The sequence below is a fragment of the Cupressus sempervirens genome, chromosome 9 (assembly GCF_028749045.1).
Source record: "Cupressus sempervirens isolate cs-2001-9-10 chromosome 9, ASM2874904v1, whole genome shotgun sequence".
Classification (NCBI taxonomy): domain Eukaryota; kingdom Viridiplantae; phylum Streptophyta; class Pinopsida; order Cupressales; family Cupressaceae; genus Cupressus; species Cupressus sempervirens.
The window spans coordinates 376,750,410-376,767,373 of record NC_143126.1 but is presented as its reverse complement, the minus strand read 5'-3'; the positions used below and the strand labels follow the sequence as shown (position 1 = coordinate 376,767,373).

The following is a 16,964-nucleotide window of genomic DNA, read 5'->3' as shown; positions in this document are numbered from 1 at the left end:
GTTACAAGAGCAAGAGACAATCCTAACAATCCAAAAGCCCCCCCACCATTAATAATCGAGGTGTTAGAGTGATCAGAACTTGTGACACTATTGGCATCGCTAGAATCCACAATATTATAGTTCTTCACAACTTGCAAATAAATGTGCAAGTCTCATCATTCTTGGTCTCACAAATTCCTCTTCTCGTGCAAAAATGCTACATCATAAGAAGATGCATTTCATAGACAACAATTTGAGCCTTAAAAATATGGATTTTTATAGATGTTTAATATTGATCTCCTTTAATGTTTAAGTTAATTTTGAAATCCACGAGAAAATGATTGGCACTTTCGAGGTATTTGGTTCTTCTGGGGTTACTAAAAAAGGTTTACTCAATGTCTTTCATGGAGTTTACAAAGATTTTTCTACATTATGTTAGAACATTTAGATTATACGACTACAAAAAAATTATTTGTTCAGAGACATGTATCTAACTTTGTTGAGAAAAAATTAGTGCCTCTAACATTTTCTATACTCTGATGGAGGGTTTCAAATGAGCTTCGTATCATAATATTGTATGGGAACTAAAAAAATCTTCACGCCTTTGAAAATACCTTCTCCATTATTTAAATGCTTCCCTAGATTGCCAATTTGGCTAGCAAGGTCATCTACTTTCACATCTTCCAAACTCAAATATTTTCTAAAGAACTCTAAACCTTTGCCTCATTTCTTTTAATAACTTCTTCAATTTATTTCTTAATCAAAAGGCCTTTATTATGACTAGGTGAAAAGATGAACTGTTCAAACTAAACCTAAGAACAAGGGCTTTCATTTTTAATCAACTTTCCATCACTTCCATTCTCATCTTCATCTTTGTGTCTAGATTCTTGAAGCATTTTTGTCCTATGGCATTCAACAAAAGTTGATGTAGTTTGTGAAAAAACTTCCTATTCATGACCATGACTCTTACTTAATTCTTGCTTAATCCATCAAACATTTTTTCTTACTAAACCATGTTTTGATCTTTTAGAGAAAAGATATTTGAATACACCAGTTTGTCCCTCAAAATATCACATGTAACAATTAGTCTAAAAAATTGAAGGCAAAAAAAATATTAATTAGATAATAGAAATAAATTATGAAATTTACTACAAGGTGGGTCAAACACTAGAATATTCACTGTGAAAAGAAAGCCCTATCTTTAAAAAATATTTCCTTTAAAAAGAAATGCCAAATAATATGTACTTGGCTAAGGAGAAGAATGGATACATGGCCAAGAAGGAGCTTCACATTGAATGGTAGCACAAATTGAAAGTTAGTAACTATAAATATTAAAAATGCACATAACATAGAAAATTATGAAAAGAAGAAGAATGAAGATGTCTGGAGTCTTCCATACAATAACAAAAACTATGTACTATATAGTGAGAGTAAACATCCTCTGCTAAAGAATAATGTTGAACACCATTTTTATCCAAGGAGTACATAACATACCGCTCTGACTTGGGGTTTTCATTACTTGAAGAATATGAACTCTGTATAACTCTATTTTGATGTGTTCTTCAGAATGGAATCCCTGCAACAAATACAAACCCTTTATAACAATATATAAGACTATTGCAATACAATACAAATCCAATATTGATGTGATATGAACAGAAAAATTCAAATAATATAAAAGACAAGAAAGCCATAAGGCAAAATGAGCCATAGAATATAATGGAGAAAATGGAGAAAGACAACTACACTGGTTTTACTTATCTCCAACCCAACCCCAAAAAACACCAAAGCTTTGTGAGTATTCTAGAAAGCAAGTATGAAATTTAAAACAAGTGCCATATAATGACTTAGTACTTGCCTTAGTTTTAATAGTTTTTAGTATAAATCTAGTGTTAAAATAATAAATTTATCATAGTATATAAAATATTTTAATCAACATAAATCTTATATAAGTAAATTCTATTCATATATATCATATATACTATTATAAATAAATTATAATATGGAAATAAAAATATTTTAATAATAATATATAATAGTGTTTCTTAAAATATTATATAATATAAATATAGATAATATTTTTAAAAATATTTTAGTTGAATGAAAAAAATTAATTCTTAAAAATAGAATATTGAAAGTATAAACATCTACACTAACTTACTCACAAATAAAAATATTTAACTTCAATCTTGTGCATATAAGACTCAAAACTATTCACCCGATCAAATCATTAAAAAATATTAATTAAATTTCAAAATGATAAATTTAAGCTCATAAAAAAAAAGTTTTAATCTTGAGTTAAGGCATGAAATGCAATGCACAATAAAAATGCATATATGACCGCTCAATAAAATTGCATATGTGATGAAAGTTTAATGAATATAATACAACCACTAAGACTAAATTAAATGCAGAGCCACTTTATTTTCACACAGCAATACAATTATTTCAATAGATTTTTAAAAATGTTTAAGACACTAGTAAAAATAGTAATAACCAATTAAAAAATAGTATTTAAGTGTGAAAAATATATATTTTAATAAAAATACAGACATTTAGATAATAATACAGACATTTAGCATTTGGTAATATTTTCAGATTTTTGAAAAAATGTAATATTATAAACACGGGGAAAACTGTAATCTCCTCCCTATAAGGCAGGGACTAATAAATCGAATGTTGAAATAAACGACTGGAGCGTTAGAGTTCCCCGCCAATCTTTCAGTAACGAGCAATGTGTTTGGCATCACAAGAAGAAAAGAGGGAAGGGAAAAGGTATTTCATTTGGGTTTGAGCTGCGAAGGAAAGCGGAGGACGAGCAGATATGCCAGGCACGGCAACGGGATCAGGAACATCGGTCGAAAATATTGAGCCACAGTCTTTAAAGAAACTCAACCTCAAGTCTCTTAAGCGCTCCTTCGATCTCTTTGCTGCTTTTCATGGAGAACGCCCCCCGCCTGATGAGGCCAGGTTTTTGTTCCCCAAACTAGTTCGTGTTTGCTTTTTTGTTGTTCTCAATTTAGGTTATGTATTTTGGTGCCAGATAATTCTTTGGAAGATATAATTTTCTTCTTCATTGTCAAAATACTGATGACTTTCCTTCTTGTTGCGGCACGGTGTAGCAGTAAAAGAATAAGGATTGCTTGCAAGGTATGCTTTTCGAGTGCTCTCTTTAATTTTTATCCAATAATAGTAAAGCAAATTTAAAAGGTGCGGTTAAGTTAGTGGCAGTCACAACATGTCAAGTCTCAGTTTTTTGTCTTCATTACTTCATTAACGCACGAATGATATGTGAAAAACATGCATTTTATTTATTAACTTTTCTTTCTTTTATGCGTTTTCTTATTGAAATTCGGCTTCTTTCTATCTTCCATTAGCTTGGAGAGCATGCTTAGCAGATTTTGAACTTAATTCATTGTTTTCACTGCTTACGGTACGCTATAAGAGGTTGTATAAAGTAGTTGTGATAGTGATTTGAACCCTGTCCTTCGTTGTGGCAACTACCAGCCTATATCGCTAAAGTGCAGCCGATTTAGAAGAATACCGATAATATTAATTCACTGACCGTTTCAGTTTATTTTCTTAGATATTAAATGTAACTTTAGTTCTTTGTTATCGTCACTTTGGCGAGTACACGTAAGAAAACCCAACTTTCTAGAGAAGCTGGCATAAGCTCTGATTTAGACCACGAAAGATTCCTACAGAGTAGTCACAACTCTCTGCACTTGACCAAAGAGATGGTTTTGATAGAATTGTACATGGGATCATTCTATTTGAGCCCAATTGTAACCTTTCCAAACTTTAGATTTCTAAACTGAATCTTAAGTATCTAAATCTAAATCTGTTGGAAAAATTAAAACTCATCTGGAGTGGTTTTAACCCTTGGACGCAAGCCTAGTTCAAGATTTCAACCACTCCCTACACTAGACAAGACTAAGGCAACACAAAAGATTACTATTCGTGACAGTTTAACCAGAAATGCACTTAATCTTATCTAATCATTATTTTCCTAATTAGACTATTTATATTCTTTAGACAAAGTTACCAAGTTGGAAATAGAATACAGGAAATGGCAATAGAAGATACAGAAACAAACTATGTAAATGAAAACATGAAGCCATAGAGGGTGTTGAGATGGAATCTGGAAGAAGACTAGTTGAGATGCTAATGCACCTACATTTTCCTCCTAAAGCTGTGCTATCATCCCAAATTCATGTTATCTTCAAGAGTAATAGAAAATTGAAGTGCCTATATGGAATCTGTAATATGGAAATACGAAATCAGAATGCTAGAAATAAAAAACAGTAACAGATTTTTCTAATTAATCTTATTTAATTAAAATGATGAAATGACAAAAGGGGTAAAAATATTTAACCTCTGTTGCAAGTTGAACCTATAAATGTACCTGGTAGTGGGGATGAAGTGAAGCGGGGTGGCCACTTGGGAGCATGCCAAAACGTTCAAGTCCCTAGTATGGTCTTTGGAATTCCATGGGCAGTCAAATGGAAGGTGGAGATTTGATTTTTGTGCAGTCTTAATCTCACTGCGTCTAGAATATATGAACAACAACAGAAAATGTCTATTAATGTGACAATCTCAGGTCCATATAGATTCAAGTAAATAATTATATGGAGAGCAATATGGGAAATGGAATTACAAAGTGCCAACAAGACAGACGAGATTGAACCCACAGTAAAACTGATATTGGAGAGAGTGAGAGTGATAGCAAGAATAATAAAAATGCTGTTTAAAAAATCAAGAAAGCTATAAACTATTAAAACCCATACAGTGGAACTCAAGAGTTGGAAGACATGGGTGCAATAAAGAAAACTGGGTTCGAGGTGAAAGCCAGGTTGAAAATGTTCTAAAAATATGTTAAGGGAGATGGGCACTAAAATTAGGACACTTTGGGGTGCCAAAATTGCAGAGTGTGCAGTTCTTTTTTTAATATTGAAAAAGTATAATCAACAGAGAGCTATTTCAGTATGAAACAACCACAGAATATAAGACCAGCCCTCACTAAGATACAAAATGGAGGAAGGTGCCTTAAACATCTAGGGGCTTAGCCCATAAGGAACTGCACATTTTCTACATGAGTTTTTCATTCAGCATTACATGAGTGTCTTAATAAAAAAGGAGCAGAGCCTAAGATCTGTGAAAAGTATTATCAACAGGTGCTGTTGCTGAGGCAAAAAATGTGTTTGCCCCTCTATCACTCATGCTCTCTGCGTAATGATGTCTATATTCAGTATTTTTTCCATCAGACTCCAGATAACAGTTCTCCAAAAGACTGCAAAACTCATCAATTTCTGCTTGCATAAGAAAACTTTGAAATTTCTCAATATACTGTGCTGCCTTAACTTCATCTTTGTATATTTGCAGAACTCCATCATGCATCAGCTTCATGAATCTGGACTTTGGAATCTCCAAGCAAAAGGATACCTGCGACATTATGTAGAAATGTATGAGTTTAAGATGAAACTCAGTAGGGTACCTTCTGACATTTTGAAATATCTCCTTGTTCCTTTCCTTCCAAAGAAACCACATTACATCACCAGAGAGAGCAAAACAAAATCTATTAAAAAACAAGTCAAAAGATCTAACATATCTAGCCAAGATTTCACACCAAGAAAAGCCAATACAATCAATTGGAGACCCAAAGAAAATGGCCCAAAACTTTTTGGCATATATACACTCAAAGAAGACATGCTCAAAACTCTCAGTCTTATTACACAACCTGAAAATCACAGACTCAACATTAATGGAAGACAGAACTGACCCGACATCAAGCTTCTTAATCAATAACAACCATCTAAAATGAATGACCTTAGCCTCACAAGGACCCTTCCAAAAATAATCAAAGAAAAAATGCCAGTTTGAGAAAGGACACTCGAGACCCCATCATTTAACTATACGCAAGAATACAGAATGATCACTTTTAAACATTCCATAAATCTGTTTACTAGAGGTATTATCAATAACAATAGCATCCTTCCATTTTGTTTTTTTGATAAAAGTATTGCCATTAATGATTTTCCCGATTTTCTCCTTGCTGATCACTTTGGACAGAAGAGTATATGTCTTCTTTTGAGATATAGGGATACCATACTTGTTGGAGATCTCATCCCATAACCCAAGCTTATTATTTACCAGTAAATCACTAATCAAAGAAATGCCTTTATCATTCCATTTTTTTGCAGAACAACTTTGAGTAAGAGCAAGAGGTTTATTATTCAAATACAATCCCCACCAAATTGATCTGTCAGCAACAATATATTTAGGAGGACCCCCAGTGGCATTCCTGTAGGAGATGAACTCCCAAACTTGTGACCACGAAGACCACAGAGAATTAAAAACTTTAGACCCGAAAATTTTCATCTTAAAATCCGCTATAATAATATCCCAAAACGGAATGTTAGCCCACTGTTTACCTTTTTTAATTACTGACATATTGTTTCTCATAAGAATCTTCCAAGGCTCATTCCCCCAAAAAGCTTTATAAATCCATTTAGCCGCAAGAGCAATCCCCTGGACTAATATCTTTTAGCCCTAGGCCCCCAAACTGTTTGGGAAGGCAACACCACTCCCATTTAACACAATGTCTTTTTTTGGATCCCATACCATCTGACCTCAAGAAGTCTTTTGAGAATTTTTTCAAGCATACCAAACTTAGTAAACATCCAGGTTGAAGAAAAGTATTTATGATGAGAAGAGAACTTGAACTCTCCTAGCTAAATAAAGGGAGTGAGTTTGCCATCTAATACGTTTTCTATTAATCTTGCTGAAAATCCACTCCCACATATCAGGAAAAAAAAAAAGGCTCCAGAGAGAATGGAATACCCAAATATCTAGTAATGGTTTTAGGCCCAGTCCATTTCCAACCCATCTTGATTAACCAATTAGGAGGCGACTCCATCCATCCAAGAACAGAGGACTTGTGGGGGGCCACTTTGGCTTTGGACACTAAGCAGAAGAAATTAAGTCTATTAAGAGCCAAAGAGAAGTTGTCCTCAGACAATTCCAAATAGAGAGCAATATCATTCACAAATTGAGCATTAATCATTTCCTGAGTTGGGGAGAGTAATGCCCTTAATAGGAGGTCCCAATGAGGAGTCCCTTAGGATGTAAAAGAGAGCATCAACAACAATCACGAAAAGGGAGGGTGCAATAGGGCAACCTTGCCTGATAGACCTGTGAAGAACTATAGGGTCTGATAATTCACCATTCACATCAATAACAGTAGAAGACTCTTGAAAGAGTATTTCAATTCATTTGAAAAAGTAAGGAGGAAGCCCAAAAGCTTTTAACATTCCAATGACAAAGGGCCACTCGACTCTGCCATATGCTTTCTCAAAATCTTGAAGAATCATAGCCACATTTTGTCCTTCAGCCTTTGCCCAATTCATAGCTTCCCAACTAGTGATGAGGTTCTCTAAAATATATCTCCCCTTTATGAATCCAGTTTGAGTAACTGAGACAATATTCTTTGTAGTCTCTGCAATTCTTCTGGCTAATACTTTAGCCATAATTTTATAAGATAAGCAGGGTGATAGGCCTCCAATTCTTAACTAGGGATCTATCCCCAGCTTTAGGAAGCAATTTAATGACCCCTCTATTCACAGTGTTGCCAAGAGATCCATAATCAAAGGCATCATTATAAATCAACTAAAGTTCTTCTACAATCCACTCCAGGTTATCTTTATAAAATTCAACAAGCAGCCCATCCAGTCCTGGGGACTTGTCATTAGCCATAGCTTTGATGGCATCTTGAATCTCCTCTAAAGAGATGTTTCTATTAAGCTTTTCACTTTCCAATTCAGAAATCTTCTTAGGAATCATCTTCAAGCAATCTTTCAACTGTTTTTGCTGCTCCTGACCAAACTCTGAAGAAAACAGTTCAGAATAAAAGCTGAAAGAGCATCCCTAATTACATTTGGGTCATTCGTTCTACCACCCTCCACCTGAATATCTTCAATCATTTCAGCCTTTTGTTTAGCCCTAATGATGTTAAAAAAAAATCTAGATCCTATATCTCCCTCTCTTAACCAGTTCATTTTTTCCCTTATTCTTTGCCCTTGAATCTTGTATCTTTGTAGAAATCTTAATTGATGCTTAATAGAAACAAAATCATGTAGAAGCAAGGGGTCATCCTGCTTATTCTGAAGTACATATTTTGCTTCATTTAATTTGATTTGAAGATCAGTCTCCTTTTCATTTCTATCCTTAGCCACTTTTTTTCCTATAATTTGATAGATTTTCCTCTAGGTTTCCACTAGCTGGCCCCATTGTTTAACTGGCCTTTGAGACTGATTACACATTTTTGACAAAAAAGTTACCATTCTAATAGCCTCCTTATTGTTAGGATCCTTGAGCAATGAAGTATTTAACTTAAATACTTTGTTTCTATTGCTAGCACTGCTTACATTTCCATCCTTATTTATTAGGATCCTCGCAAAAATAGGAGAGTGATCCGGTATTGCAGCAGGTGAAACAATTATTGGAGAGTGGCCCTCCTCAGTTTGAAAGGAGAAAAAGGAAGATTAACTATATACCCTGTCCAATCTGCAGAAAACTCTGTTGTGACCTCCTTGATTATTGCACCATGTGAACCAAATGTCTTTGAAGTTCTCCCTATTGTTTTCCAGAGGATCCATCAAGTTGAAACACCTTTTGAATTTTAACCAATGGTATTGTTCATTACCTTTCTATGAGTGTTTCAATCCACCTTGTTTATCACAGCTGAATTCCACCATATTAAAGTCTCTTGTAAAAATCCAGTATGCTTTAGGTAACTCTGAGGAGCACCAATCCCATAACTTAGCTTTTTCTTTGTAATCATTTGGTGCATATATATTACAAACCCCAATTAACTCTTCATCATGCTTGAATGTCACCCAAAGTGCTCTTTGACATGGTGAGCAACCATGCTGAGAGATGGAATCCGCCCACTTGGGGCCAATCAAAATGGCAATACCACCTTTTCCTTTTTCATGCTCGGAGTGAAAACCTATGGCTTTGTCCCATAGAAATTTGGTCATACAAGATGCTTGAAAACCGACTACTTTAATTTCTTGCAAACATATGATGTCCTTGTCCTGAAACTTATTGTACCATTTTCTGAGAATATATTTTCTGTCTGCCATTCAGGGTGTGCAGTTTTCAACTTTGCACATGCATGAAATAATGATCTTGCCATGGCTTATGTATACATATTCAAAGCACAATTTGGAGGGAAATAACAACGCTTTACAATACAAGAAAATTTAAAAGTATAAAACTAAAAAGTGTTAACACACACTAAAAATAGATTTCGCTTTGAATGCCACTTGGGATTGTGCTTTGGGACACATTGATTCTTTTGTTTGCTTTGAGATTCACATACATGGTTTTGGTTTTCGATTTTTGCTTCTTGGGCCTTTGTGACCTTTTGGATTTTGCTTGCTTTTGGATTGGATTTCACTTTTCGTTAACATGTCTTTTTTATGGGACATGTCTTTTTGGTGGACTTTTAGCCTTATGCATGTGAGATTTGGCATTGAGGTTGCTTCCAATAGCAGTAGTAAGGGTGTATGAGGATAGATGTTTTGGAGATCTTATAAGTGGGATGATAGAGGGAGGATGTTGGGAGGAATTGAAAGATGTTTGCATTGAGGGGAAGTGGTGGACCTAGGAATATTTCAGATAAACTTGATGGAATGTAATATCCCCTGAGTTTAATCAAATATTATAATTAAACTTTCATGCATGCCCTAGTTACGTTGTCCTACAAGACATCAGAAATAGACCTCCCTAAAATATTTTCCATTTATCTATCTAGAAATTTCATTACTAAGATAGGTAGGTATATATCCTCTACTTGGTCCCACATGCTATTTAGAACTAGGTATGGTACAAAACTTGTTATAGTAGAAAATTTCAAATCCCATGACCAGTAATAATATAGAACCTTACTTGCTTAGTACTAAAAAATATGAACTATATTTTTTATAATGAAGAGGAAGAGGGTATGATCCAGGATTCCCATACCTTTGTTAAATGCATTCTATATCTAATTTCCCCTTATGATATTTTCTTCAGATTTTAAAACCGAATAATTTACAGAAATTTTGACATTTATTTGCATGCAACAGATTTCAATTACTCGAATAGGTTATACTGAATATCATATATATTAGACTGATAGAGATTTTGAAATGAATGATGAATATTGCGTTTAAATCTTTAGTAAATTAACAACAAAATATCCAATCTTAGCTACAATTTTTACAGTAAGATTGGATAGCCAAAAGTATGAATATGAAGCACAAAGTGAGACATTAGAAGTATTAATTATCACCCAAAGTGAGACACTTGAGTGATATCTCTAACAAACAATGGGTTTCCATCCATTGCCTCCAAGCTTAAGGGTTTTCATCCTCAAACTTGTTGAAAGCCAAAGCTTCTCAAAATTCTCCAAGAGAGATCAAACACAAAATCAAGCATACACCAAGGATGCTGAAATGAATCTAACATTCTTCTTTAAAACTCAATGTGGTGACTCTTCATTTTCCCTCTGTTTGTATCTTCGTCTTCTTTGTTTTGTCCCTTTTTATATCCCCTTTTTAAAATTAAAATGACTTATTAATTTTCATTAAGCTCCAAGTAAGTCATTTTAATACTTTATAAATATTTCACATAGTTTATAAACTCCCCTCAAAAAGGGACATCACAATTCTCCCTCCTTAGAGATTGCTTGTCCTCAAGCAATCATGAATCTAATAGTTGGAAAACTCTCACTTTCGCAACAACTCGCCAAGCCTCAAAAAGTGTATTTGGGAAAAAATCGGCCAATTTAAAAAAAAAAACTTGAGAAAAACTATAGAACCTAAAATACTACTAAAATTCAATTAAAAATACACGTTTTTTGCAAATTTCAATGAGAAGATGCATTTAATAAGTTAATTAAAGAGAAAACAAATGAAACAAGCAGAGTTTAGATATATATATATATAAATGCATAGTGGGTACAAAATCGCATTCTCATTTGGACTGCTGATGGCGGAAAGCAAAATAGTAAATAGTTTCTATTAAACTAGAAGTCTAGAAGTAAATACTAAATAGTAAATACTAGTATACAATCACATCTTCCTCTTTCCAGCTCTACTACTAGAAAAGAGAGGGGGTCTAATCCTCGAAGAGGTGCCCCGCATTGGGATTGGGCATGAGCTGCGTGACTGTGAAGTTGGTGGTTGTGCCTCCCCGCTCAGCATCCCTACTAACTGGTTCTGCGTCCTGGAATTGGATGTATCTCCTCCTATATGTGGCACCGGTAATGCCCACTCCTTTGAATCCTCATCATCCTTGTCCTCACTGTCATCCATTGTGAAATGAAAATCTATTCCAGCACCCCCCTCTAGGGCTTGCCTCTCCATATCAGCAACCTCCTCTGCTGAAAACAATGGACTTGGCTCTTGTGCCGCCCAATTAGAATAAGGATCCATCTCATCTAGATCAAGTGGACCAGGTACTGCTGAACTTCGTGCCCTTTTTATGCCTTACTTAAGATTATAGTGCACATAAATAAGGTCATTGAGCCTTTTTTGAGTCAATTTGTTTCTTTTCTTTGTGTGGATGGACTCAAATAAGCTCCAATTACATCACAATGGGATGCGCTACAAGGTTGGCACAAGGTTCTAAGAGCAAAATTCTTTAAATTGGGGGTATTTCCACCCCAAGTTGACCACCAACCATCTGCAACATAAAATATAATAAGTTATAAAGCAATGAATAAAGATAATAGGAAAACACAGCTTATCAATTTGCAAAAGTTTTTAAGTTTAAACTTTGACGGTGTAACTGGGGCTTGAGTGCCTCTTGCTCTATTTGATAGCATAGAAGAGAACAAATTACCCCTTGATTCCACATAGATTTGTTGTTCGGTTACAACAAGGTCTCTCTCGGTTTCATCAAATATCATCCTCTCAATGCATCTGGATAAACCCTCCATGACCTCTCCAGTAGGATCTGAATAGGAATCATTAGTGCTAAAACAAACAGAAAATGAAATCAAGACTTAGTCCACAACCTTAAAAAAAAAGCAAAATGAAGTCTTAGTAAAATCTCAAGGAGGATCATAGTAGCTGAATTTGGGGTTTTGGAAGTAGCCTACTGCATGAATGGGTTGGTGGAGCATATTGTTCCACCTATCAATTATTTCCCAAATGGGGTCAAATTTGAGTTTGTCCGCATGGTAGTAATTTCTAAAAGCCTCTTTGGCCTTATTCACGGCCTCATAAAGACATCCCATTGGGGATTGTTGCCCATCACATATGCACATGACTCTAACCAGGGGCATAGACATCTACATTTGAAATTTGAGAAATACAAATTTAGTTACTAACATAGTAAGTTACATTTTAATAATAAAACTTGAATCAACTAAAAAAATAATGTTTTGATTCTTGAAGTTACCTCCACAATCTCAGTAGCCTTTTCAAAAAAACTATCATCAAAGAAGATCCGTGCCACAACCTCTCCTTCAGGCATCTTTGAATAAGGTGAAGTAACCCAATCAGCTGTAATGATCCCTTCTACTAGGTTGGTCTTAAGATGATCTTAGAATGTAAACGGAAACCTTTTATTGTAAATATCATAACCAATACTATTAGTGATTTGGAGTATCATCCATAACCCCCCATGTATCAAATCATGTAATGGATGGTAGATTTACAATTGCTCGAGTTTGGACACGATCTATGTGGGGTTCCCATTTTCTTGCCCCAATGTGAGCGATTTACTCCTCCCCCTGTGCACACTCCCTATTCACTATACAATAATGCAAGAGGTCTTATAAACATTTTTCACAAATTATTTATGTTACCAATTATTAGACTTAAAATCATATACCATTGGATTTATACAAGTTTGTCACATTATACATTCTCGATCACAATTCGATGGTAAATAAAATAATAATATCAAAAGATCAAATTTATCATTTATAATTTAAAATACCTCTATTAGAATTAGTTATATTTTACTTATCTAAAATATTAATAAAAAATCCTTAGTAACTATAGAAAGTGAATACCATATAAATAAATATTCATGCATTAGAAAAGATCCTTAATTTGTTCTTCTTTTAACAACATACTATTTATGTCATAACATATATAATAATGGATGACTTACCTCATTTAACATGTGTTTTATGGCTGATGTTAGCAATGCATAAAGGTAATATGCTATGTGTTTTGTACTTGTACGAAATGCAACTTAAGAAACCACAATAGAAATATCTCATTTATACCTTTTACTTAAACCCTCACAAAGTACCCACGTGGAGCTGAATCATGCTTGGTTTGTGCATAAGGAGGGTCAAATTCATGAGAAATGATCCATATTATTATTTTTGGCCTTGTTTTCCTTGCTGGTTCTCCTTTTAGATACATTGTTTTCCTTTGCCTATCTTGGCCAATTAGAGTCACTTGTTTTAAATGGGGATTCTCATTTATGTTTTTGGTGCTATGATGTTTGATAGCCTTCTCTTTGGTTGTCCCTTGTTGGTCGATACGTCCATTTTTTCGGTATGATATTTATGTTTGATAGTAATTTCCGTACTTACAGTCATTTGATTAGAGGGTCACGTCGCTCGGTGTGTAGTTTAGGAGTAATGTTAGGTATTAGTTTATAACATGTTGTTGGTTCGCCTTATTTATGATATTATTATTCATAGTGTAGCTTTACTATAGCTTAGGTGTAAGTTTAGTTTGTATATCTTTGGGTATAGTTAGAATGTAGATTAGTCAGAAATAATCACTATAATTTGATAAATATAATTATATTTAGGATATATGTTTACATAATATAATAATGGATTTGTATTTAATTTTTTTTGATTATTAATTATTATTCAAATATAGATATCGATAATTGTATTTCTAGTCCTAAGGGGGGATATTACATCAGCACACAAACATTTGTATAAGAGGCAATATTGTGTCGATAATACTTTACAATGTCAAGAACACTGTTGCAAACCTTGTGATAGCGGGTCTCACCAAATCTTTGTTTTTAGTGATCCTTCTTATTAAACTGAGAACCCATTGGTGATTATAGATATATTTGGTGACTCACCTTGGATCTTCCACAATTGGACTCACCCAATCAAGTTTTCCTATGTCCTCCAAAAGAAGGTCAAGGATATGTGCTGCACAAGGTGACAAAAAAAGTGTGGGATGCCTCTCTTGGAGGATTCTACCTAAAAGATTAGTAAAAAATCAATAATTAGTTACAAAGTTTCCACAATTACATCAAATCTAAATTGAATAATACCATAGCATTACATTCATGATTCATATTGAACATAAAAAATTAAATTTACGTGCTGCCACATATGCTGCTGCATTATCTGTGATGATTTGCACCATGTTCTCTACTCCTACCTCCATGGCAACATTCTCCAACATTAAAGCCAATGTGTGTGCGTTTTTCACTTTATTGGAGGCATCAACAAATTTTCAAAACACTACATCATCTTTGCAAGCAACCAAGAAATTAATAATGGTTCTACTTTTTCCTTCTGTCCATCCATGAGAGAAAATGGTGCAGCTATTCTTCCACTCTTTCTTTTGGTCTTCTATCAATACTCTTGCCTTATCAATCGCATTGTCAAGCAACCTACAAAATTTAGATGTAATAAAGTGTTAGCAAAAAATAGGAAATAACAATTAAGATTTAAAAGATAATAATGAGCTCAAGTGGATTTCAATTATTTACAGTTACTAAATAGTAAAATACTAAACTTCCACTCAAATCCTTGCGAGAAGGGGGCTTGTACCCTTTGCTCGATATTGAAATTGCATTCACCAAATTCAACCAATAGGGGCTATCAGCCACATGCATTGAGAGATTGTTGAAAAACCAAAAATCAGCTTTTGCAATATTAGTTTGCTCATGCACCTCCTTTTTCCATCCAGTGCCGTCTAATGATGGTTGTGATCCAGTTGTGTTCTTGGACACAAAATAACTCCCTATCCCTGATGCGGATGGTGATGAAGGACTAGGTAATGTAGAAGGAGTGGGATCGGCAAAAGAGACACTTTTTTTGCGGATCCATTGGCAACGAAGAGATCCTGTTATGTTCTCACGTTCTTCTTCTTCTTCTTGAATATCAATAGGAGCTCCTTGAGATTCAGCTATGATTGCCCTCATGGCTAGTTTTGCCCTCTCCCTATTCAATTTTTTCTTTTCATCAGTTGCATGTAGGGCATTGAAGAATCTTTTTTTTTTTTAGTTACCTTGCGACAAATAGTTGAATTATGTTTCTTTATGCGTGCAAGGTGGTACTTGAAGTGGTTTATGCCTCCAGAAATAAGTTTTTTACATGGAATGCATGTAACCTTCCCAACATCATTTGGAGCTTCATAGGCATACCGCCATGCCTAATCTCTTGCATTTCTAGGCCGAGTGCGTATGTATCCAGATGGGCATGGAGTTTGTGGCCACTCTTCGTGTGAACTTGTCATGCTTTTTATATGCTTAACTGCTGCCCTACACATAAATTTATGGAAAAATGAATAACAAAGTTAGAACTTAGATCTATGAACTAAACAAACCACTAGGGTTTGTTTTTAAAAAATCTTGCATATTCTTCAATTTTTTTTATCAAACATAGAGCTGAATGGCTTTCAAGTGATTCAAGCATAGAGGTGAAATGCTTTCAAATGATTTAATTCATTTACAAGCAACAAGAAAACAATAGAACATCTTTTAAAAGTATAAAAACAATCTCATCAGACCTACTTGGGAAAGAGATTTGTGTTCTAAAACTGGTTGGAATCCTCTTCAAATGCACTCAAATCCACCTTGAATCGCAATCACTGAAGAATACCTTGGAACCCTTCTTCTCTCCCCTCCTCAAGCCTTTGATTGCAGAAAAGAAAACTGGTGTTGCAAAAATGATTTTTTTGGCCTATATTGTTCCTGCTAATGGGCAATCAAGTTTTCCTTTGAAACTCGCGATTTTTAGCAAAAACTTGCTGTAAAATCAACGATTACCCTGCGATTTTTTTGACCTGGCCGAGTTTTTTGAAATGGCAAGTTCTTTTGCCAAGTACTCACTGGCTGAGAAAACTTGGCGATTACCAGCTAATCGCAGAGTTATTTGCGAGTGTGCCAACTATGTACATAACAATACCAAGATCCCAGATTAATCTGCATTATGCTCTGTGACACATTCTAGAATAACTAAAATCTAATCTTGCCACTTTGTAAAGGAAAATGTTGGGATGTAACTCATTCAGCAATAAGATCCCTAGATCCCAAGACAATATAAAAATACTACTCCACCAATCTACTGCGCCACTTTGAAAATAACAACACTTTGCCTTAAGCTGTGAAGCAACTCAACATGATCCTTAAGGAAACGAGTTCAAATATTGTCAACACATGGATCCCAAACCAATCTATCCACCCGACTATGGGCATAGAAATAGATGTCTATCATTATACCATCATCTTGTAATATCCATCTAAATAAGTAGTTCGTCTAAAAGATGCCAAAAGCAACTTCGATATGCACATAAATTGACTCTTTAGACCACTAAATGCTATTGTATTAACCCAAGTTAGCAATAAGAATGATACCAATGTTGTCACTATACCTCTGTACTAGAAAGATAATTATCTCTTATGGGATATCTCTCAAGTAAAAATGTCTCCACAAATCTCTATGCAACTTAATATTTTTTTGTAGACCATGCCAAATTTGAAAGTGCAATGGAAGACCAAGCAGGACAACCACTGTCAACTAAAGTATCTATGAAGATAAAATCACTAACCAATAAATTAACAATTTCCATGTCATAGGAATTTGTGACAAATCTGAGAATGACTGTAGATGCTTTCATAATTCATGAAAAACAACTCTTGAGTGCTTTTTTTGATAAGCAAGAGGCCAAAGCCATTGATTAAAATAGTAAAAAATTACAACCCAACCTGAGAGG

At 34.5% G+C, this 16,964-nt stretch overlaps 1 protein-coding gene across 2 annotated transcripts in view; it reads left to right on the top strand.

Moving 5' to 3' along the window:
- The first annotated feature begins 2,661 nt into the window (after positions 1–2,661).
- Positions 2,662–16,964, top strand: part of PRL1 (pleiotropic regulatory locus 1) — a 100,027-nt gene continuing 85,724 nt past the window's right edge. Inside the window, exons 1-2 of one of the 2 annotated variants that reach the window (XM_089800186.1) lie at positions 2,662–2,949; positions 3,105–3,129. In XM_089800186.1, the coding sequence (XP_089656312.1) occupies positions 2,804–2,949; positions 3,105–3,129 (171 nt within the window). In that variant the 5' untranslated portion in view covers positions 2,662–2,803. Of the gene's footprint in view, positions 2,950–3,101; positions 3,130–16,964 lie in introns of both variants that reach the window. The other variant, XM_089800185.1, reaches the window with a different exon arrangement.